Source organism: Dasypus novemcinctus, chromosome 2 (assembly GCF_030445035.2).
Source record: "Dasypus novemcinctus isolate mDasNov1 chromosome 2, mDasNov1.1.hap2, whole genome shotgun sequence".
NCBI classification, from domain to species: Eukaryota; Metazoa; Chordata; class Mammalia; order Cingulata; family Dasypodidae; genus Dasypus; species Dasypus novemcinctus.
In genome coordinates this window covers 100,124,318-100,148,749 of record NC_080674.1, presented here as the reverse complement: position 1 = coordinate 100,148,749, position 24,432 = coordinate 100,124,318, and the positions used below count along the sequence as shown (strand labels likewise).

Below are 24,432 nucleotides of genomic sequence, written 5' to 3'. Positions count from 1 at the left end.
AAATTGTCTTTCTGTATTAACAAGAAAGGTTAGCGGAAAAGGCATAGTTTACAAATCTGTATTTATGATTGGGGTCTGGTTAAAAAGTAGGAAGAATAAGCTGTACAACCTGGGAAGTCTAATTCTAGCAGGAAGTTGTTTTGAAATAACATCATACTTCACTCAGTCCTCAACTGATGTCTTTGACGTCCAGTTTGGACACATCAGGAAAACGTCCTGTCACTTGCCATATTTTATTTTCATGCATGTTTCCCACTGTTTGACATCACATTAACAGCAACACTGCCTGTTCTTAGAGCAGCATCCACACTCATCTAGAAATGCCAAGAGGTTGCTTTTTGGCTGAGTTTCTTGCTCATGCACAGGTCCTTATGGTTTGAGAGACACCATTTAAAAATCCCTAAAGAAAAATATTCAGCCCTCACTAATTTGGATTTGTACCTCCAAAATTTTGAAGAAGTGGCTGGTTAGCATTATAGAGACATTTTGAAGTACTTGTCTTTCAGAAATGCAAAGAACACTAGCAAGAAAAGTTATTTGATGGTTCAGAATTTATTTTATGTACTTATTAATTGGTACACTTTCTCCCCCATTTTTACCAAAGATTCTATAAATTGAACTGATAGAATAAGTAAAGACATGTGTCCACTTTAAAATCATGATATTTGTTGTTTCTTTAGTCCTTTTTAATGCCTTCTGGGTATAAGGCTCTTTTTGTTTTCCCAGTCCGACATCACTTTGATCTCCAGAGCAGTGCCATTTGGTTTTAAATGTATGGAGTGCCTTTGATCTAGTACTTAGCTGGACTTATTTAAAATAGATAGCTTCTTTTATCTAAGTAGTGTTTACTAGGTCTCTTTCCCTATGAAAGATGGTTTAAATTGCTATTATTTAGATAGAATGCTACATAAAGTTTCTTGAGTGTCTGGATCTGAATCTAATTTTCTAAATTCTGAAATCCCAAAGGCGCTATTATGGATTTAGTAGAGCCAAATTCCTATTTAAATGAGTTACTCCTACAGATGTCAGGTAATTCTTGCAAAAACTTTGCTTTTTAATGGGGGACTGATTCTCCAAAGAAGAGTAAACAAAAAAGGTGGGAAAAAGGCAATCTCAGAGTATTTGAACTTAATAGCCAGTCAGTCCTCCAAAATTCAGGCATTAATATATTTTTATGTTACTGGGTTATGTGTACCACACAGGGCATACTGAAATGGGACTTTTTTTTTTTTTTAAGTAAGAAGTGTATGTCTTTAATTCTTTCTTTAAGGGGATTTCTTGAACATTATGTCAGGTGCTTTCAGTGTGTTTGAGTTTCCTAAGCTGTTGAATTCAGTTATTCATTCAACAAACTGCGTGCCAGGTGCAGGGAAACACAGATGACTACGTCACAGATCCTACCTCTAAGGAGTTCACAGCCTGGGTGGGAGTGGGGTGTGGGGTGGAGGATGTACTAACCGAGATTGGCATGATCAAACAGGTGCACAAAGTGAGGCAGTTACTTACATGTGGCACATGTCCTGCATGGGCAGTGGTCCTTCCACTAGCCTTGGGAATGGTCAGAATAGGTGACTTAGAACTCAAAATTCCTTAAATTCCCAGCCAAACCCATAATGAAAAACCAACCTAACTGCCCAGACACCCCTGATTTAATACAGGTGGTCTGAGAGAGATCTGAAGCTGTGCCAAGCCTTCTTGCTTGTCATTCATCACCAGGGAGGAAAAAACTAAAGTACTTTCCATGTACACTTTAGAACTTTAGCTCTATTCTTGTTTATAGGAAATCTCTCATCTGTTGTAGGTTAAAACAGCTCCTCCTGCCTTTAATCTTTCTGATTTGTTAGGCTCCTAATGGATGGTTTTTCCAGTCTCCTCAGTGTCATCTTCCAGCCGTTTTGGAAGTCTTGTATTTACTTCATCCATGCACTAACCATGCAGGAGACCCTCCAGGCACTGACTCTGGGCCCAGATGCTGTGGAGGATGCTCAAAAAGCTTCCAAGGGACACGTCACAGGCCTTGGCTATGTGGGGAGGAAAACAAGTAATCTCTAGTCAAGTCTGTGATGATTGTAATATATGGTGCAGGAGGTTAGAGGGGGAAACCTGACCTTAGGGGGCTCAAACTGGGTTTGTGGAGATGGAAAGGAGAAGCAGACTCTGGAGGACACAAGAATGTAAGTTTGGAATGTTCCCGAGACAAATCAGAGCTGATCAGCTGGTCAACATGGGGCAGATGTGGTGGAGGTGAAAGCAAACTGGAGGGGTGCATTGGTGGTCTAAAGTCCTTGAGACTGTGAAACCACAAAATGAAGCATGTCTTTTGTACCTTCACTCTTATTTCAAATCAGTCACCAATCTCCACTGATTCTTAGAATCACACAGGGAGCCTGGGAGATTAGAGAGTCTAGCCTTCCCATTTGTCCAAGGAAGAAATTAGCCTCCAAAGTTCAGATGGTCCAGGTCTCACAACTGCCAAGCCAGGAGTGCTGCATTGACCAGAATCTGGGTCTGACCATCTCCCCCTGGGCTTTTCCCACTAGGAGCCCTGGAATAGGATCTAAGTGGGCCTTGGGGTCACAGGAGCTTGCAGAAGAGAGGCCATCATACCCTGGGGTTCTCCAACAGGTGTGCACTCCAGGGTCAGTCCAGTTCTCATAGGGCCTCACCCCCACATCTGGGTTCCCCAGGTTCCATGCCAGCTGGAATTTGAAGACCCAGTATTGTTAGTTCATAAGAAGAGACAGAGTGGACAGAAAACAATCAAGTTACAGAGAACAGATCCATGTCAGACATAGGGAAGCCAGGCTAGGAGGATGGAGAGAAACATTGCATTTGGGGAAATGGATTTTTTTAATGAGTTACTAATCAGAGGTTGTTTATGGCCACTGACTTTGGGCCCAGCTGGCCAAGGAAGAGGAGACAACCAACATGTGGATGCATGTGGATGAGCCACATTGCATTCAACCCAAAAAAAAGGTACAAGAACGACAGAAAGTTTCAAGCTTCTTGTATTAATATGGACTGTTATGACTGCACATGACAGAAAGCCAGTGAAAGCAAGGTTAAGGGAAAAGGGGAAAATATCAGTTAACATAATTGAGAAACCCATCATGGTCAGTTTGGGTTCAGCTGGATTCAGAGAATCGAATGAGATTGCAAGTCTCAGAAATAGTCCATCCCTTGTCTCTGCTTTCCTCTGTATTACCTCCATTCTGAGGCAGGCTCTTCCCTTGTAGTAGCAAAATGGCTGCAGTAGCTCCAGCAACCCTAGATGAAGGGAGGTCTCTTCCAGAGCTCCAGTCAAAGTTCCTGAAAGGCTGGACTAGGTCAGGTGCTTGTCCTGAGCCATCACTGTAGACAAGGGAATGTGGTGCTGATTGGCCAGGCTGTAGCCACACCCTTCAGAGCACAATGGAGCATGTCGCACCCAAACCACAGGGACTGAGAGCAAAGCAGAGAGAGTAGTCCTCAAGAAAATCAGGGAAGTGATATTAGAAGGCAGGTGTGGGATAACTACTGGACAAGCAAAAACAATAGATAACCCCAACGTTAGGGAAGGGGATCCTCTTGATTTTTTTTTGTCTCCCCTACCCTCCTCCCCACCCAGTTGTCTGTTCTCTGTGTCCATTCGCTGTGTGTTCTTTTGTGACTGCTTCTATCCTTATCAAGGACACCAGGAATCTGTGTTTCTTTTTGTTGCATCATCTTGTTGTGTCAAGCTCTCCATGTGTGCGGCGCCATTCTTGGGCAGGCTGCACTTTCTTTCGCGCTGGGCGCCTCTCCTTACGGGGCTCACTCCTTGCACATGGGGCTCCCCTACACCGGGGACACCCCTGCATGGCAGGGCACTCCTTGCGCGCATCAGCACTGCATATGGGCCAGCTCCACACGGGTCAAGGAGGCCCCGGGTTTGAACCACAGACCTCACATGTGGTAGGCGGATGCCCTAACCACTGGGCCAAGTCTGCTTCCCTGTCCTCTTGATATTGGCAGCAGTACCTTCCTGCAAACCTGAAGGAAAAAAAATATAAGACTGGGGCATTTATGTGCTTGATAGCCAACCCTCAAAGAGTATGCCCTGTGCCAGGTATTCTCAGTGCTTTATCTCTATTACCTAATTAGTTCTAACCTCAACTCTATGGTGTTAGTCCCATTTTACAGTGGAGGAAATTGAGGCAGTTGTCCAAGGTCTTCCAGCTAGTAAATACCAGAGCCGGGATTTGACCCCAAGCATTCTGATTACAGAACCTATGTTTTAATTACCGTGTTATAAGTATTTCTCCTTTTTCTACTTTTCTTCTTTCCTGACATGTTTCTCTCTCAAGGATTAGGATTTGTGGAGGGACCTGATAATGAATGTAAATCACCTAGCACACAACAGGAGCCATTATTACTTTTTTATTACTTATTAACAGAGTATGCAAAGGCTCTGGTACATAGTAGACATTCATTGAAATAAGACTGTGAAATAAGACAAAAGGCAAATGAAGACCAATGCGGACATTTGCATAGACCTTAGAGCTGAAAGGAAATCTGCATGATCATCAGGGGGATTAGCAATGGGTCTGAAAGAATAGGCCCAGACAAAAAATATGTGAATAGAAATGTGCAGAGACCCGCTGATGCAGGGATGAAATGGGGAGACTGCTGAATCCTTTAATGACTCCTTTTCTCATTCCCTTCTTAAGTGCTGCTTAAGTAGAGCTGAGGCCAGACGGGATGCTGCAAAAGTGGCCCTGATCAATTCCCTCTTCAATGAGCTGCCCTCTCGCAGGATCACCAAGGAATTCATTATGGAAAGTGTTCAGGAAGCAGTTGCCTCCACCAGCGTAAGTACCCACCAGGGAAGGGAGGAGCTGGCTGCACTGAGAACACTGAGGCATTTGAAAGCTGCAAGATGCTAAAATGAGCAGAGTTTCTTTTTAAGAATTATGTAAGTTTTGAGTGTATTCATTCAATCATGAGTTTTCGGCAAAAAGAATACTTGGATTGAAATCACAGAACTGGCTCCTAATTTCAAGTCTCAGTAATATTCTTCAGCCTCCCTGGATCACAACTTTTCAAGCTTTAGCTCAAGGTAGATAATTTGAGCCATCTAGATTTGTTTATTGGAATGTTTGTTTTTTGAGGGGCATTGATTCTTTTAAGGCCCAAGGACCCTGACAATTGACTACCACTTTCTTTTTTAAAGATTTATTTATTTATTTAATCCCCCCCCCTTCCCCCGGTTGTCTGTTCTCTGTGTCCATTTGCTGCGTCTTGTTTCTTTGTCCACTTCTGTTGTCGTCAGCGGCACGGGAAGTGTGGGCGGCGCCATTCCTGGGCAGGCTGCACTTTGTTCCGCGCTGGGCGGCTCTCCTTACGGGGTGCACTCCTTGCGCGTGGGGCTCCCCTATGTGGGGGACACCCGTGCGTGGCAGGGCACTCCTTGCGCACATCAGCACTGCACATGGCCAGCTCCACACAGGTCAAGGAGGCCCGGGGTTTGAACTGCGGACCTCCCAAGTGGTAGACGGACGCCCTAACCACTGGGCCAAGTCCACTTCCCTACCACCATTTTAATCTTAGTGGTAAACTAGGTTAATTTTTCCCAAACCTGACTAATTAGAAAAATCATCTGAGGTGCTATTCAAAAGTGCCAATTACCTACTCAGCGGCATGGGGCTCTAAAATCTGTTTTGTTTTGTTTTTTAAAGGAAACCCTGATTGGCTTGTGTAATGCATCCTCTCTGCTTGGTTATAAGATTCCTGGGGAGAGCTGTATGCCCAATATATGTTAGTTAGTAGCATTACCATGGTTAATAGCAATGATTTCTTTCAGGGAGATTTGAAAATACCCGAAATAAACATAATTAAATGCAACGTATTTTAAGAACAAAAAAACCCTGTTTCAGAAATTTAGATAGGACATTTTCTCAGAAATCTGTGAGTAGATATTATTTGCCACATTAATAATTTGGAGCTCCTGACCCATGCTACTTCTAGCTATAAACCACAGTGGAGGCCCTGGGTTCCCACCTGTGCTCCCAGCGCAGGAGGCCGGTGTCTGACTGTGAGTCCTCCAAGGGCAGGAACTTGACATTTCCAAAGAGATTCTCCACCTCTGACTTGGCCTTTTAGCACGGATAAAACACCATCTGAGATCTTCCTCCTTTTTTCTTTACTCTGACTAAAAAGATGCTGTCACATCGCTGAAGCTGCTAAGAAGAAGGAGACAATATCAGAGCAGCAGTGACCTTTGGCTCCTTTTCTCCTCGTAAATGCTCTTATCATTGAAAGGAGAGATAAGGGAAGAGGCAGTGGAAGGAGAGCCTTTGACCTGCCAGCGAGACTTCAGGGAGCTCTGTTCTCTATCTGGGCTGAGGATGAAAGGAAGTCTTTATTTTCCGACCTTGTAAATTTCAAGTGCCTTTGAGGAACAGAAGTTAGGAAAATGATGCCTGATTTATATAGGTGTGGAATTTACTCAGGAGCAGGGAGAGGCCTTCAGTGTAAATGTAATTTATCATTTTTTTCATGGAAATTTCTAAGGAAAGAGAAGATATATTGCTTGCAGGCTTCTGGATGGATTTCCTCTGGGATATTTAAAAAGCCAACATAAATATTACAACCGCAGTGTGTTAATGTTATTGCATTCAATAGCTATAAATTTACTGCTATCTGATGCTGGCAGTTGTTTGCTCAGTCTCACAAAGTCGCTATTGTCCACCTTCCCAGGAATCCAAGGCCATGGGATATTGAAGGGCAAGCTAGATCTATTTGGCCCAAATGTCATTTTAAAGCTTACTTTAGCTTTTTTTTGCCATCATTCCCCCAACCGTATTGAAAGGGAACTTAGTTTCCACCCATCACCCACCCACTTTATTTCCTAAAGAATAAATAAAATCAATATAAATATAAACCAAGATCATGTCTCCAGGCCAAACACCAGTGTATTATGAAGCGCTTCTATTAAGCATCAAGGCAGTAAAATATGAATGGTCCATCCAACCGGAGAATTCTTTCCATATCAGTTACACATCTGGTTGATGTCATGGGAGCAAAATCAACGCCTCATGATTTCCGCAGTCAATGAAGGCAGCCCTGGAGGGCAGCCTCGCAAATGTGAGTGCCACCACCAACAAAAGTCACGTGGAATGTATTGGAATTTCTACTTTGGGATAAATACCCTTTCAGGGAATATATAACCAGTTGGCAGTCTAATTAAAAGCTAGATTCAAAGTGATTTTTCAAAACCCTCTTCACTGAGTCATGGTAAGATTAAGGCTTTTATCTAAAATCAATTGGAGACTTGGTTGTAGAATAGATACTTGGAGGCATAGAACAAGAGAAGGCTTACTGTGTGACCACAGAATTAATTCATGACTAGCCAGAGAAGGGGAGGAAAAATCAGTAACGTTTTTTTACTACTTTCCTTCCCAAGGGCACATTAGATGACGCTGATGACCCCAGCACCAGCATTGGAGCCTACCACTACATGTTGGAGTCAAACATGGGGAAAACCATGCTGGAATTTCAGGTACCTGACTGCCTGCCACTTATTTATTTGTGTTTTAGTTTGTCAGCACTGCTATGACAAATACCACATAACGGGTTGGCTTAAACCATGGTTTTGGAGGCTAGAAGTCCAACATCAAAGTATCAGCATGGCTCACTTGCTCCAGTCTGTAGCATTGCAGCAGTCCTCCCTCACATCATGATCTCTCTCTCTCCTTGTGTCGGCTCCTCTAGTTTCTGCTGACTTTTGATTTTAACTTCTGTGTCCAATTTCCTTTGCTTATAAGGACTTCAACCTTATTGGATTAAGGTTTGCCCTCATTCAGTTGGGCCACACCTTAACTAAGAATAGCATCTTCAAAAGCCCTATTTAAAAATAGGTTCACAACAGCAGAGATGCAGATTAAAATGTCAACATGTCTTATGGGGTACACAATTCAATCCAGAAGCCTGAGAGAAACTGTCACTCTTATCATTGACATCTCCTGTACCAATAATCTACTCTTTTCTTTTGGTCTGATAGGTTTGGGTCATTTTTATTTAACCCTCCTAGAGACCATACAAGAGCTATACCTCAGCCACACCCTTGTAAGTGAAAACAAATAAGCAAGCATGGTACACTCTTTGCTTTAAGAAGGGGAGTAAAAGACTTAAGTCTAAGAAGCAAGTGAAGAACATCATCTTATGACTGTAACATTTTGCCATCTTCTCTCTGAAACAGTTCTCCTTGCACAAAATCAATTTGATGTGTTGGTTGTGACCATTTGATTCTTAATTTTTCAGAATTTGTTGAATATTTCCATAATATACGCCAGACAGTGCTCCTCCTCAATTTTGGTAGTGTATTTCTATTAAACAAGATCTCCCACCTCCTATTTTTAACGTAATCCAAAAATTTAGCAATTTGTAGTCCTTTTTCATCCACTGCCGTCAAGAAATTAGAGGCTTGAGGAACTACATTACCTATTATTTGCAAATCAAATAGGCTTATTAACAACAGTACCAACAACAATAATAATAATCTATTGGAAGCTTACTTTGTCCAACACTGTACAACAGCACCACCAATTTATTGGATACTTACTTTGTCTGACACTGTGCTAAGCACTTAAATATTATTATAATTTGACCTTCACAACAACCATATGAGGTAGATATTATTATTGTTTGTGCTATTGCTGAAGGAAGTTAGGCCCAGCTAGCAAATGCCAGAATCAGGATTCCGACCCAACCATTCTGATTTCTGAGCTCACATTCCTAACTTGTTCTTGTTCTTGGCAGATGGTAGTTCAGTAGTGGTTGGGTATGAAATGTGCGCTGCTCAAACACCAAGCTTTTTTTTTTTTTAAAGATTTATTTATTTATTTAATTCCTCCCCCCACCCCCGGTTGTCTGTTCTCTGTGTCTACTTGCTGCGTCTTGTTTCTTTGTCCGCTTCTGTTGTCGTCAGCGGCACGGGAAGTGTGGGCGGCACCATTCCTGGGCAGGCTGCACTTTGTTTCGCGCTGGGCGGCTCTCCTTACGGGGCGCACTCCTTGCGCGTGGGGCTCCCCTACTCGGGGGACACCCCTGCGTGGCATGGCACTCCTTGCGCGCATCAGCACTGCGCATGGGCCAGCTGCACACGGGTCAAGGAGGCCCGGGGTTTGAACCGCGGGCCTCCCATGTGGTAGACGGACGCCCTAACCACTGGGCCAAGTCCGTTTCCCCAAACACCAAGCTTGAATGTAGTTTATCATCCATGCATGTGCTCTGCTGGTAGGAATCGATATGCAAGCCTTTCTCCACAGTGATTCTATTTCTTTATGTTAGATTCCAAGAAATAATCAGAGAGAGAAAGTTTTATGAACACAAGTGTTCATCATGGTATAATTTATAATGGTGTTGCAGCTGAGCCCTGAAGCCACAAGCTTTCAAATACCTTTGTTGAGAACTTTCAAACTCTTTTCTTGACTATAGTGGCAGAGCCACTTCAAGTGGATATGTCCCTCCTGCCTATTTTTCAAATCATGATTTTTATTCACCAGCCCCCTGTATGACTGAAGCAAAGCCACTCTTTCTTCACCCTATCCTGCGAAGATCTTGGTCATCTAGTTTTCTGGATGGCCATGGTCTTACTGAACTTTGAAGTAGCCTGACTTGGTTTGGAAGAGATCAGGTATCATCCTTAAAGTCTACTGTCTCAATTTGCCTGGCTGCTATGACAAATACCACACAAAAATAACAAGCATTTATTGGCTCATGGTTTTGTGGCTAGAAGTCCCAAATCAAGATATCTGCAAGGTCTGCTTTCTCCCCCAAAACTATAACAGTTTACTAGTGCTGGCAATCTTCAGGGTCCCTCAGCTTGTAGCTCAGCCTCCTATCACATGACAATGTCCTTTCTTTTCTGGTCTCTATGATTTCCAAGTTCTCTTTATAAAGCCTCCAGTAGTGTGGATTAAGATCCAACCGGATTCAGTAGGCCACACTAAAAATATCTTCCAAAGGTCCTATTTACAATGAGTTCACACACACAGGGACATGAATTAAGATTAAGAACATGTATTTATTGGGAAGCATCATTCAAACTTCCACACTGCTGGGGTAGACAGGGACACGTGTGAGCTCAGTGGCTCTGAGCACAGGCTTTGGATTCAGTTGACTGGGTCTAGCCTGGCTCTACATCTTAGTTCCGGATCTGTTCCCTCACCTGTAAATCAGAGAGAATAGTACCGACCTCACAGTGCCATTGTGAGAAGTAAATGGGACAAGGTAGAAGGAGCCCAGTACAGTGCCTGGCATGTGGTAAATGCTCAGTGAAGGTTAACAATTGCTGTGACATGTATTTCTGAGGAACGACTCCTTTACTAGAAGCAGCAAGAGGCTGCTAGAAAAGTGTTGATGATGGGGGAAATTGTGTGTGTGTGTGGGGGGGTATGTTTATATGGGAACTCTGCATTTTCTGCATGATTTCTTAATAAACCTACAAGTTCTCTTAAAAAATAAATAAAAAAGACAGAAAACAAAAACAAAAACAGAAAAAACAAAGAGGCTGTTAGATGAACTACTTCCTTAACAACTTAAGCCTAAGGCTTCAAGTGATGTCAAGGTAGCTAGCTCCCCAGCACAAATGCTTCAGGGACACAGCTGTAGAACACAAGGGTGGAACTTAAAAGGGTCCATGATTTTTCTTTATTACTATCTGAAATCAGAGGGAAAAAATAATATACCCCTTTAAAATCATACAGCCCTGGGTATGAAGTCTGCTCCCACTTCCCATGTGTGAACTTAGCCATTCCGAGACTCAATTTTCTCATCTCTAAAATAGGAAAATAAATGTAAGGTTTTTGTGGGACAAATAAAATGACATTCACAAAGATGACAAATAAGATGACATTCACAAAGCATCTAACACAGTGCTTCTCCCAGAGAGGGCCTCAGTTATTTTAATTTTTCTCCTTGTCAAAAGGACTTTGTATTTTTTATTATAGAATGAACATTGCCTACCCCCAGTACACGGTAGCTTGTATATAATTTCATAGCTAATATCAGAAAATCAAGAATGATTTTGAATGTTATTGGGTTAGTCTGCCAAAAATGAGAAGGCGAGACTAAAAAAACAAAAAAATTCTTCATATTCCTTCCTTTCAAATATTATGAAAGTTTCTACTCAACCTTTTTTTTTTTACTAATACTTTAATCACCTTGCTATAGGCTGTGTGTTTCTGTGTAGCTCATGTAGTAATATATTTAAATATGTGAAATAATTCTTTTTTTGAGGTACTGGGGAATGAACTCCAGGCCTGGTGTGTGGGAAACCGGTGCACGATCTGAGCCACATCGGCTTCCCTGCCTGAGTTTTTTGTTTTTGTTTTCTTTCTCATTTGTTTTGCTTGTTTTTGTTTTTTTAGGAGGCACTAGGAACCCATCCCAGCACCTCCCATGTGGGAGGGGGTGCTCAGTCGCTTGCTTCCCCAGAATTAATAATTTTAATTACTGTGAACATGCTTCCTAAATTCTCATAAACAAGGCTGGGTGCAGGATGGGGGCAAAGAAAGACGACACTGTGAGGGCAGGGAAAACCCACAGCTCGTCCCCTCAATAGGGATGCCGGCGACCCAGGAGGAGAGCGCAGGGAGCACACCCCGCTTCCCTCTGCCAGCTCTAGGTTGCCTGCGGGGACCCAGCACCTTCCTCAGTGGCTGGGTTAAACCCCTCAGCGCATGTCTGCACTTAATGGCAACTCACCGCAGATCTGGGCTGTTTCTGCCGCTGACAGGGCAATTCTGTACCCCAGGTGGATAATAGATGTGTTTTGTATCCAGCGATGGCCGGCTGTGTAGGACAGAAAAACAAGTCTGGTGTCTCCTGACTGCCCGTGGGCTTTCCAGGGGGCAGCCAGCCAGCCGGGCAGAGCGCACAAGAAACATGAGCGGGCTCTGTGCACCTTCAGGAGGGGCCGGGGAAGCCGGGATGCCTGTTCTGAGGTCGCTTTGTCATGGTGGAAACCGCTTGACACTTGAGGGTTGGTTTAGGGGCAGCACTAGTCACTGAGTTTTGTCAAAGTCAGATTCTAGGCAGACTTTGACTGAAGCTGGTTAATATATTTATTCTGAAACCTAATGCAATCCAAGAAAGAGTTGTTTATTTACATCTTTGCTAAGTTCTCCAGGTCGTCTTTTTAAAACCTCACCTCATAAACAAATTTCCCCTTAAATCCATTCTCTTGGGTGGGAAGATGGTGCCCACCTGTTTTTCAAGTTCTCAATTTACATTGTTTGTTTCTCTAGCTTCTGATGAAGCCCAGAAACAAGTCAGTCTCCTCGACATAGTTCTAGAGAGAAGCAGTGTGCATTTTCTCCCCACAAAGTAGCTGCAAGCCAAACATTGTTTCTAATAAGAGGCAACCCCAGGAAGCACTGGCCTGACAGAGCCCGTTGCTGTTGGCCTAAATTGAGTGGATGACAAAATGAACCAGGAGGGCTGTTAGAATGAAAGCAACTGCAGTTTTCCCTGAAGAAAAAGAAAACACAGGGCTCAATGCCCCATTCGATTTTAAATTTACTTCAACTGATCAGGACCTGCCACACAATTTTCTGGGCCCTGTGCAATATGACAATGCAAGGCCTGATAGCAACAGCAGAGATGCGGGGCCTGAGTGACTACTTGGACTGAATGCCCATGAACGGTGAGGCAAGCGAGGTACAAAATTTAAAGGGATGCCAAAAAACTCGGTAAGCAAGATAAATGATGTTATAATATAATACTTAAAAAATACAAATAAAATGAATGCAAAGACAAATCCATGAACAAAATATCAAAATTGTAAATAAAGATAGGATTTTAAATAAAAGACCCTCAATTTACACAGCTCACCTCACATACCTAAAGTAAGTACTTTACTTGCCTCACCCTAGTCCTGGCCTAACCCATGAAACCAGCTTTTCATGTCAATCCAGACAAATTCCCCAAGCTTCTAGATTAGCCCTTATAACAAGTAATAGTGTCCAAAAGGCTCAGTGAGGAACAGAACAGACACTTCATCTCCAAGTGAACCACAGTCACTTTCTTTTTTTTTTTTTTTCACAGTCACTTTCTTTACGGTGATGGGCACAGGGCTTCTCCAGGTAGAAAGTGAGACTGTGAAAACCAAGCAGTGAGGGAAGCAGATGTGGCTCAACTGATAGAGCATCCACCTACCGTATAGGAGGGCCAGGGTTTGAACCCAGGGCCTCCTGGCCCGTGTGGTGAGCTGGCCCACGAGCAGTGCTGACACGTTCAAGGAATGTCATGCCAAGCAGGGGTGTCCCCCACATAGGGGATCCCCACGCGCAAGGAGTGCACCCCGCAAGGAGAGCCGCCCCATGTGAAAAAAGTGCAGCCTGCCCAGGAGTGGTACACACACAGAGAGCTGATGCAGCAAGATGACGCAACAAAAAAGAGACACAGATTCCTGGTGCCGCCAAAAATGCAAGCGGGCACAGAAGAACACACAGTGAATGGACACAAGAGAGCAGACAATGGGGTGGGGTGGGGGGAGAGAAATAAATAAAATAAATCTTTAAAAAAAACAAAACCAAGAAGTGAGGAATCATGGTGAAATTAGGAAATGATTCCTCATAGAAGGCCACAACTACCCTCCAATGGAATCAGATAGAGGTAGAAAAGGATTTCATGGGGCTAAACTTGGGAAATATGAGAAAATGAATAGAGTCTTATGAGGGGAAATAAAGAAGTGAGACAGGAAGTATGTGTAAATATTTAAATATACTTTGTATAATAGTGGGAAGATTGAAATTTCTAGAGAAGAGGACAAGAACTTGATCAAGATATAATGTAGGAGAGAAGAGGTGGCATTGGATTGGGAAAAGTGGACATGGTGGACGATGGGTATGGGGAAAGGCAGGAAGAGATGAGAGGTGGAGGCGTCTTTGGGACGTGGAGCTGCCCTGGATGGTGCTTCAGGGGCAATCACCGGACATTGTAAATCCTCACGGGGCCCACTGGATGGAATGGAGGAGAGTATGGGCCATGATGTGGACCATTGTCTATGAGGTGCAGAGGTGCCCAAAGATGTACTTACCAAATGCAATGGATGTGTCATGATGATGGGAACGAGTGTTGTTGGGGGGGGGAGAGGGGGGGTGGAGGGGGTGGGGTTGAATGGGACCTCATATATATATTTTTAATGTAATATTATTACAAAGTCAATTAAAAAAAAAAGATATAATGTAGGAGGAAAACAGGTCATCTTTCCTAGGGAACTTTAGGAACAAGAGCATTGCTGAAGAAGAGGAAATTATTTACCCAAGAGAAGAAAAACGCTTGGTGATGGAACAGAAGTTTAGACAAGACAGTGGGTGAGGAAGATGATGCTCCCCTTTGAGGCAAAAACAGTTTGAGTCTTTTAGGGGAGGTTTTTGAGAGAGGTATGTTATGAAGAGGCACGACTCAAGTTTCTGGTTGTGTTCACAACAGAAGGGTGGATTCTAAAGTCTTAGGGGAATTGCTGGGTAGAATAGCAGGAGTGTTTCTGGGAAGTAGAGGAGGTGGGGGTGTTAGTGTATAGATAAAAATGAGAGACTGGAGACGTTGGAGGGAGAAGAGTACCTTTCTAAGACAACACTTGCCAGAGGATAGAGTTAAGGGGAACTGTGATTAGAGAAGTTGCTTAGAGAGCCTTGATAGCAATAGACTTTCTCAAATTAGCCAGCAAGGACACAGGGGAAGGCCAGAGGGATACAGGAAGCCACAAAACAAACCCAATATATCTTCCTGGGCTGTCAGATTTATATGTGGACTTTCGGGGGATCAGGAGAAGGAGTTGGCTGGTATTTATTTTTTGAAATGTACATATCATAGAAAGGAACATGAAATTACAGTGAATTCTTAACATAAAACATGAAACTATAAGAAAGTTCTTGTTTGCAAACATTGGCCTTCCTCTAACATAGATTGTTCTATATCAAGACATAAAGAGCTTTCCTATTGGTTGTTATGATGTGAAGCATTCAGTTTTGTAGGCTTGGGGGTATAGTGGGGAGGCAGGAGACAGCACAAATTCACCCTCCTCAGTCACTAGGGTTATTTTAGTGGGAAAGATTGAGAAGACTGCACTGAGAGCTGGGATTGGGCAACATCTGATTTATTGAACAAACCATTCCCACCTTTCCCAATTAGCAGGTTGATGTGACAGAGCAAAAATCTGGACCAACCTAGGGAGAAGTGGAGGAGAGAAAGCATGAGAGGGGCAGTTCCCTGGGCACTGGACCCTGGACCCTGGACCCTGGACTCTGTGCAGACAGCAGGTTTGGGGGAAGAAGAAAGTCAGATAGTATCCATGTCATATTTTATTAACAGAAAGAAATGGTTTTGCTTTTATTGAGGTCATTGTGAGCTCTCAGTATGCTTACTGTGCAGTGGAACATAAACAAAATCCCAAACTGGATATCAGATGGAAAAGAGGAGAAACTAAATTCTAGTGGTAATCTTAGACATGAGAATAGTACTAAATGCTTTTCTGATAATCATGTCATTTTAAATTTTACCAAATAACATTAAGATGTCTGAAATCTAAGATAATGAAAACTTTTTCCTGAGCAAGCCAGAGTTAATGAAATAAAGTCACCTCTTTTGAATGGGTAGGACATTTGTCTAAATATTTTCATGACCATTTTCACTCCCAAGAAGTTCCTCAATCATACTGAGTTATTTTCCAATAATTATATGTTTGTGGTTTGTGCTATTAATCCACAATAGATGTCGTTATGACTAAAAAGAAACTCCATAAATGAAATGCAGACAGTGTCAGTGGAAAACTGCTTGTTCTAATCACATTAGGAAAGCAAAGTAGGTTTATACACTTTAGCTTCATACCAAGCAAGGCAAGGAAAGTGCCAGTAGAAAGTCTCAGTGCTATGTTCAGACAATGACACTGGATGCAGAAACGATGGATGAGTTTTAATCACAATACAAACTTTATTGTTCATATTTTAAGGAATTTTCTTGACTGAATTTGTAAATTTAGGAATACCTTACACTTTTTGTAGCTTGTCCAATATATATTTTATATTTATGTGTTTAGTTTTTGGCATTTAAAATGCTTTAACTTATATTGTTTTACTGTATAATATGATTAAAAACTCAAAAGGTACAAAAGATTATCAGGTGAAGGTCACCCTGTCTCCAGGCACTCCTTTCCCCTCCCCAGAAGCAATGAATGTTACCAGAGTCTTCTCTATCTTGCCAGGACAGTTAGGCATTCACAAGCCTAGCGTGTGTATTAATATATAGGGATCTTCTATCCTTTTTTACTCAAATAGTAATATACAATGTATACTGTTGTACACCTTGCCTTTTTTTAAAAAAGAAGCAACACACCATAGAAACTGTTTATATCAGGACCTAGAATGTGTTCTCATCTCTGACTGAAAAGTATTCAGTATTATGGATGTGTTGTATTTTATTTGTATTTTTTTATTTATTTTTATTTATTTTTATTTTTTTAATGTTACATTAAAAAAATATGAGGTCCCCATATACCCCCTCCTCCCTCACCCCACTCCTCCCCCCATAACAACAACCTCCTCCATCATCATGAGACATTCCTTGCATTTGGTGAATACATCTCTGAGCACCGCTGCACCTCATGGTCAATGGTCCACACCATAGCCCACACTCTCCCACAGTCCACCCAGTGGGCCATGGGAGGACATACAATGTCCGGTAACTGTCCCTGCAGCACCACCCAGGACAACTCCAAGTCCCGAAAACGCCCCCACATCACATCTCTTCCTCCTACTCCCTACATTTTATTTAACCATTCCCCTAAAAATGAATATTTGGGATTTTCCCAGAGTCAGGCAATTTCGAAAAATAATGTAATGGATTATCTTGCCTATACGTTATTTCTCACATATGCTGGTATAGCTATAGGCCAACATGTTGGGTATGGAATTGTTAGAGTATATATATATATAAATTTTAAAAGACATTCATCAATTGTTTAGTCATTATACTGTGCAGTTATGCATACAAAAGGAGAGGGAAGGAAGAATGCTGCAAAAGCCTGGGGACTCTGGTCTTTGAAAAGTCCTGGAACATTTTGACAATAAAATATATTCTGTTTTCCTGATGTATTTGAATATCAGAGTTACACCCTACTCAGCTCTCACTACAGACGTTCTTTCATGTCTGCTTTTCTGCTTTCAAGACCAGTGACAGGTGTTTGGGTTTTGTAGGAGCTGATGACCATTTTCCAACTATTGCATTGGAACGGAAGCCTAAAAGCCCTCCGTGAAACAAAGTGCTCCCGACAGGTGAGATTTCCCAATTAAGGTATGGACTAAGCAGATGGTAGCTCTTCATCTTCCTAGGAGAGTTCTTTATTCAGATTTTCCTATTTCAATTTGATATCTGATTTATAAGAGCAGAGGACACCATGAAGAAATACATTCAAGAGTCCAGTTGAGTCAGGGACCAACCATATACATGCACTAAGAAGAACGCTGGCTGGGCACAGGACTGGTTCTGATAGCTGTACTGAATGGCAGAATGGAGGGACCGTGGAAACAGTCTTAGTTTCCAAGTCAAATGCCCAATCTACTCTTGCACCTGCCCTGCCTACTTGCACAGAACTTGTCCCTGCTTCCCTCTTCCCAAGTAAAATGAAAGTTGAGAATACATTATTGAAGAGGGGTGACGTTGGTTTTAGGGAAAGGATTTTTCCCACCCCCACTAAAAGTTCCCAAGGGGTAGCAGAAATAATTAGGTAGACTAGATGCCATTGAATCACTCCCATTTTTTTGGTTTAGAACTTTTTTCTTTATTTCTAGGAAACAAGCTTATTATTTCTTTATTACCCGTGGGATGCATCCTCTCTCTTTTTAATGTTAAAGGCAAAATTACCTCCTGTGTTTTCAGCAGTTTTCACTTAGTCCTCCAAGTTTTATCCATTCTTTCTCCATCTTTAGAATTTGAAAGACGGCAGTTTATGTTTGAGAATTTCCTAACTGGCATTTGTATGAGGAACAAATCCTCTACTGGTCAGCAAGATGAGGTTGGGTGTAAGAGTTTTTCATGTACTGTAGCCCCAGGAGTTTTCAGTCGCTCTTTGCTTAGAAAGTCTGGTTTTCAAAATGTCAAAGATGGAAAAGAAATGAGTAGCTGATGATGGCTTTGGCTATTTTTTTTTTCTTTTCCTTTGATTTTATAAAAGGCCTTTGAAATATGCAGGGTTGGTTATAAACACTTTTCCATGATTGTTTTTAATTTGTTAAGGTCATAAATAAATCCCATATGTTCTTGGAAGTAAAATTCAGCAAGGCATCCACTCCACACAATCTTCTTTGTATCCATCAAGCGTATATATGACATTACAATGTATTTGCATTTATTTTATATGAGAATTGACAGGTAGTAACTCATTTTTAATTATTTGGAAAAGTAAGAGACAATGTACCATGAGAGTTCCATTACAATATCAATATTGATAATGCCTGTATTCCATAATACATTTTAAAAGTTCTTTCTGTAGTTACTGTGAACCATTTGGGCTGTCATTTTCCTTATGCTAAATTGGTCAACACTCCTGATTCCAAGTCTTATCCTGAGGTTACCTTCACTAAAACTTCTTGCTTACTAGACTTCTATAATGAGTGTGACCCAAACCAATTCCCTCGGTGTAGTGAACTCCTTCTCTATCTTGCCAAAGGAGGTAATGCTAGACAGAAGGGTTCAGTAAATAATTGAAATCATGTTTGTACTAATTGTTATAGGAATATATTTCAAAGGAAGACTTGTATTTTCTAGCAAGAACAGAACTTTGTTTTGGGCACATGATGAGTCTTTCCTGGTGGTTGTGTTTTGAGTCAACCTGGAGGTTAAGAAGCATGCCGGCTTCGGTGTGTAAGCATCAGAGAGGTTTGGTTGTTGGTAAAAACCCTTGTGGATGGGTGGGAAGCGGTGAAGAAAAGGGAGGCCTGGAAGGTCACAAGCACAGGTGCTTTTGTGGTTCTCTACTTACCCCTTGGACTTTGTTTGTTTCTTGGCTCCCAGGAAGTCATCTCCTACTATTCCCAGTACTCCCTAGATGAAAAGATGCGCAGCCACATGGCCCTGGACTGGATCATGAAGGAGCGGGAGTCGCCGGGAATCCTTTCTCAAGAGCTGCGAATGGCCCTGAGAGAGTTGGAGGAAGCCAGGAAAGCAGGGCAAGAACTCCGGTTTTACAAAGAGAAGAAAGAAATCCTGAGCTTAGCTCTGACTCAGATCTACAATGACGCCGACATTGCCGCACCCAGTGATGATCAGCTGAGCCTCAGGGCCCTGTGTGGCTATCACTAGCCTCGGCTGGGTCTCAGGGTCCCTGACGGGGTAAAGGTGGGACTCTAGCATTAGGAAGCTCATAAAAGAAAATTCTTCTGAGTTTTTAGACCCTATAGCAACTACCGGAAGTCTTACTAATCCTTCCCACCCCTTCCTCTCACAGATTTTTAGAGTAGTAGGACTCTTATAAGGCCATTTAGTTTAACATCCCAATTGATGCAGTTTTCCATCACCTGCTCAAAAGCTCCATCTCAGACAGAAAGGATTGTTTGAAAATTATATTTCCAGGCCTGGCACCAACCTACAGCTTGGTTGACACATGCCTCACTTATCTATGTTATCGCAAAGAATTGGCCAGTGCAGCAGCCCCCGAAACAACAGCAGCCAGGACTGGGTGGGGGCAGGCAGGCAGCAATTTAAAGACCACGTGGGATGAAATTTATGCTATGGATTGTTTTTTAAAAAAATATATAAGGGTCAGAGTCTCTTCCTAAACTTTGTAACCTAAGAGATAGCTTAAATTCTGCTGGGTATAATCCAAAACTACATTGGAGATTTTATCTGGACTTCCCACTACCAAAGATCCTGAAGTAGTAATAATACGAGAATACTAAATAAATATAATGTGGCTTAAGAAATCATTGTAATAGCAATTTTTTTGAAACCACACTCTTCCATAATGGGGATAAATGTCACCTAGAATAGAATCCTCACGTTTATTCCTCAAGAATTAATACCCAATTTATATGACTCCTGCAGTTAATCATGTTCATTTTTAATTTGCAAATAGGTAATTTGAACTGATTTGTCTTAATTTTTGCCACCACAGACACATATATACAATGAATGAAATTACAATGTTGTAAAGCTTAAAATGTCTTGAAAAACCATTATGTCACAGAGGGCTTGCATTTGATTTTTTTCTCAGAAGTCAGAGAAAGAATCTTTAGCTCTCTTTGTTGCTGTTACTAAAGAACATAAGCAACCAATAGCTAAAAAATAGTGTTATTATAAAGTTTAATTACTGGAATTCTTCTTGAAAGAAGGGATATGATATTACCATCTCTATTTGAAAATGGCTTTGGGCCAATCAACTGATTATATAATCAAAAGCAAACATGCATTAATTTTTAGATAGCTCCTAGTCATCGAATTTAAGAAGGGAAGTTATATCAATTTTAAGTGTTCAGAGATATTTCCAGATCTACAACACAAGGATTTTTCTGCAATGTCCAATAATTCAAATTAAACATTTTCCTCAATTTAAAAAGTTCCCAATTCTTGTTTTTATAATAAAAATGCTGGCTAATTCTTCTAAAAGCCAAACCCATTATAATTACACTAAAGTTTATAAAAATATGATATTTTAATATCATATCTAAATATGTATGAATGTAATTGTCACTTAAATCCTCAGAGAAGCTATGGTAAAATAGACCATGTATTTAACAATAAGCCTTACAATAAAAAAAAAAATTAACTGCACATATTACACCTTTCATACCAGAGGAAAATTTAGTCACATATCTGGCCTTCTCTAATATCTGAAAATGTAATAGTATGAATATTAGATTTATGTTATTTTAAAATATTTTAACAAAAATCATGCTCCCACTCATAATGAGGCTAAACATCACCTAGAAGATAACTTGTTCCTCTGTTTTCCCAAAAAGGAATTAAAATTAACTTTTGTAAGCTTAATATATTTTAAAATTAAGGAAACTTTCTATGTAAAGTGATTTTTTTTCACAGTCAATATCCTTAACCCTGTCATTTTGAAAAAGTCAAAATTTTCCATATTGAGTGTGATTAAAGTTACATACATCTTTTTCTTTTCTACGTCTTGTTCTCAATGATACACTGTCTTCAAGGGGATTTGAACTGGAGGATTTTTTTATTGAAATATATGGAGCACTGGGTCCTAACCTTTTTTTTCTTTTTCTTTTTTCTTTCTTTTTCTTCTTCTTTTAGTTAATAAAGCCTTTGAGAATCTGATAAAACCTATGGACCTTCTTCCAGAAAAATAGACCTAAGCATATACATTTGGAATTACAAAACAGCTTCAGAGAGAATGAGGACTCCTCAGAGTCCACTCTGGCTCTCCTGTGGTCCTGGGATCCCAAGTTAAAAACAGCTAATTTGGAGCATATATACAGTCTCTTAAACATAGCGTAGTATCCAGCCTAGTTCAGACATAGCCCCAGGTAGTCTATTTCTAAGAAAAATACCGTCACCCTTAAATATAGCACTGCATTGTATTTGAATAAGTAATAGTTAAATTTTTACAAAACGAAAGCACGCCATATTATTAAAAAAAAAAAACTTAAACACATGAACATATCAGAATATTACAAATTTAATAAAATCATTATTCCCATAATGTTCAGAATTTGGTTGTCCATTTGTTCAAAAGCTATAGTCTACTTTTTTTTTTTTGCCGTTAAATTCATGAATCTATTGCTAGAAAAAGAGAATAGTCAAACGACAGTCCTGAAACAAATGCCTATAGCACCTAGACTCCAGGAAATCTAATCTCTGAGGCCTCTGGAAAATGAGGGAAAAGACAAACAGACAAACAAAAAACATAAAGGTTTAAACTTTCCTGTTTATTTAGGGAAAGTTTTAGAAGCCAAAATCGTTGCTATAGTTGACTTTACCTCTAGCAGAGTGTTTAGAGAATTCTGAATTTTATCATACCATGCCTTCTTTCTTGCCAAATGACAAAAGCAGCCAGACTGAGGATATTTTCATTATCCTTGACTGTGTTCACAGGTGAACGCTATTCAAGGTATCACCTCTTATGTATTGTTCTTATTTTAAAAATTGGTTTTGCCTTGCAGAAATACAGAGATCAGTATTTCTTTTATCACGAGCATTGTGTTAAAAGGGTCATATTAAAATTGCTTTTAGCCAAGAATCTGGGAAAACCAAAATCCTTTGCTCTACCACAGTGGTTTTCCATTTTTGCTGCACATTAAAAACACCTGGAGAGCTTTAAAAATTCCCATATGTCCAGATTGTACCCAGACCAATTAAATCAGACTCCATGAGAGGGCCCAGGCACCAGTATTTTTTTAAAACTTCCCAGGTAGTTCCAGTGTGCAACAAGGTTGAGAACCACTGCTCTACAGGGAAAGTATCAGAGGCCTGTGGTCTAAGAAGTGGGAGCTGTTCCTCCACTTGGTCTTGATCCCAAACTCAATGTTCAGTTCTTTTGAGTTAAGTAGGAGCATATCCTTTTGTTTGGGCAAGGGGCTGGTTTGGAGTCCAGAACCAAAGCAAGCCACATACACTCACACCCCTCGTAAGCAGGTGAACCTGTCAGCCCCACAGTTGGGGGCTATCTTTCAAATATGATAATGAACCATCTGCACCAGAATCACCAGGAGTACTTGTTTTAAAATGCAAGTTCCTAGGCCATTTCCAGACCTGCTGACCAAATCTCTGGTGAGGGCCCAGGAATCTAGAGCAACTACCGTTTCACAGGGTGTTTCTGATCTTCTGACCTAAAGCTACCCCACTCGTACTTTACTGGGCAGAACACCTGGTCTTTCTGCCGTCACCATCCAGCCTCTAGGGAGAATGCACTTAAATGAGTGAGGGGAAGGTTGCTTCTCTACCCCTTCTACAAGTTAGAGAGACGCAGAAGGGGCAAAGAATTGTAGCTGCCTTTTCCCTCCATAAAGAGCAGCTCCACCTTTTATCACTTTGGCCCCAGTCTTTGGCATTACTTTTAAATCCTATACTAGCAACCATGAAAATCTCTACCTATTAGTGCATGCTTAAAGTCACTTCTTAAAATCTGACTACACCCTAGTAGCTCTTTTCTCTTTTGAACAAAGCAGATGGTGGGAAAGGGGAACAGAAGTTTCTTCTAAAAACCTATTCATTCTCTGGTGTTCCCAAGTCAAAGTCCCTGATTGCTTTCTATTTACAGGTATTTCCCAATTTAAGCAGCAAATGGACGCTCCACAAGTCCATTTGTAAGTCAGTTAGTTGTTGAACTCTGAGGATGCCTTTTTCTATAGAAGCAAGGTCATAAGTGGCAGTTATATTATAAATGGTGGCGAGTTTCCAGCACCAGCCTGTATGAACAGAAAGGTACCTTAAAAAGTAGTATATAGGACCTACCACAGCTCTCCCTAGGTTGTGAGTGGTCGTGGGTAGGGCAGAACTAGTGACTGCTGTGGGTTTCAGACATAGTATTCAAAAACCTCCCTGGGGCAGATTTCTCACTTCCAGATTGGTTCTCTAGTCAGTCCATTTAGTTCCTCTTTTTCCCCAGAGATGAGCATACCAGTGTCCCTACTAGCCCTGCCATCACACCTGGTGCTTCTTCTGATCTTGTTCTCTCAACTTGCTGGTTTACTGAAAATGAGTGCCTTTTTCCTTCCTTTCCTACATGGCCTTGTGAAAATTTCTGAGTCAGTACCACTTGAAACAGGACATTTGTGTGACCTAAAAATGGCAGCCACTAAGCCTCTCTGCACAGTCAGTTTTCTCCAGGGCCCGTGGGGAGGACAGAGAACAGGTCTGCATTGGACAGATCGGCCACACACTTGCCCTGCCCACCTCACACCCTCAGGGTCCCTGCTTCTCTGGTATACCCCTTTTACACAACATGATATGCCCCATCTTCTTTACAACTGCCCCCTAGGCTAGCCAGTAATTCTGAGTAATCTGGCTCAAAAATAAAAATTGCACTGTCTCTCCCCGGCAGGAACTAAGAAATGTGGAAGGAATGAGCCCATTTGAGTCAGGGGCTAAATTCAGAAGAGCCATGTTCAAGACAGCTATGACCTGCATAAGGCTGAAGTAATGAGGAAGTAGGAACCATGAGTAACAGAGGGCACTGGTCTGCAGAAAGGGAAGCAGCTGACTGGCCAAGAGGCTGAGACCCAAGAGGGGGCATGAGCAGAGGCCCCTGACGGGTGGTGGGAGCCGCTGGCCCGCACACTCGGCAGTAAACTCTCTTGTTCTTTATCCAAGTGGATCATATACCTTGCAACTAAAGAAAGTTTGCCTTAAGTCAGAGCAAAACCACATTAGATTATTCTGGACTTTTCATCCTAAAATTAGACTGAAAATTCTGACATGAGGAGGCCCTCTTCAGGGGGATAGCAAGCC

At 41.5% G+C, this 24,432-nt stretch overlaps 1 protein-coding gene across 2 annotated transcripts in view; it reads left to right on the top strand.

Moving 5' to 3' along the window:
* Nucleotides 1-21,685, top strand: part of LIX1 (limb and CNS expressed 1) — a 55,445-nt gene extending 33,760 nt beyond the window's left edge. For both annotated transcript variants that reach the window (XM_004455953.5, XM_071209156.1), the window contains exons 3-6: nucleotides 4,689-4,829; nucleotides 7,424-7,519; nucleotides 17,220-17,297; nucleotides 19,036-21,685. In XM_004455953.5, coding sequence (XP_004456010.1) covers nucleotides 4,689-4,829; nucleotides 7,424-7,519; nucleotides 17,220-17,297; nucleotides 19,036-19,323 — 603 coding nt within the window. In that variant the 3' untranslated portion in view covers nucleotides 19,324-21,685. The remainder of the gene's footprint in view (nucleotides 1-4,688; nucleotides 4,830-7,423; nucleotides 7,520-17,219; nucleotides 17,298-19,035) is intronic.
* The last annotated feature ends 2,747 nt before the right edge of the window (nucleotides 21,686-24,432 follow it).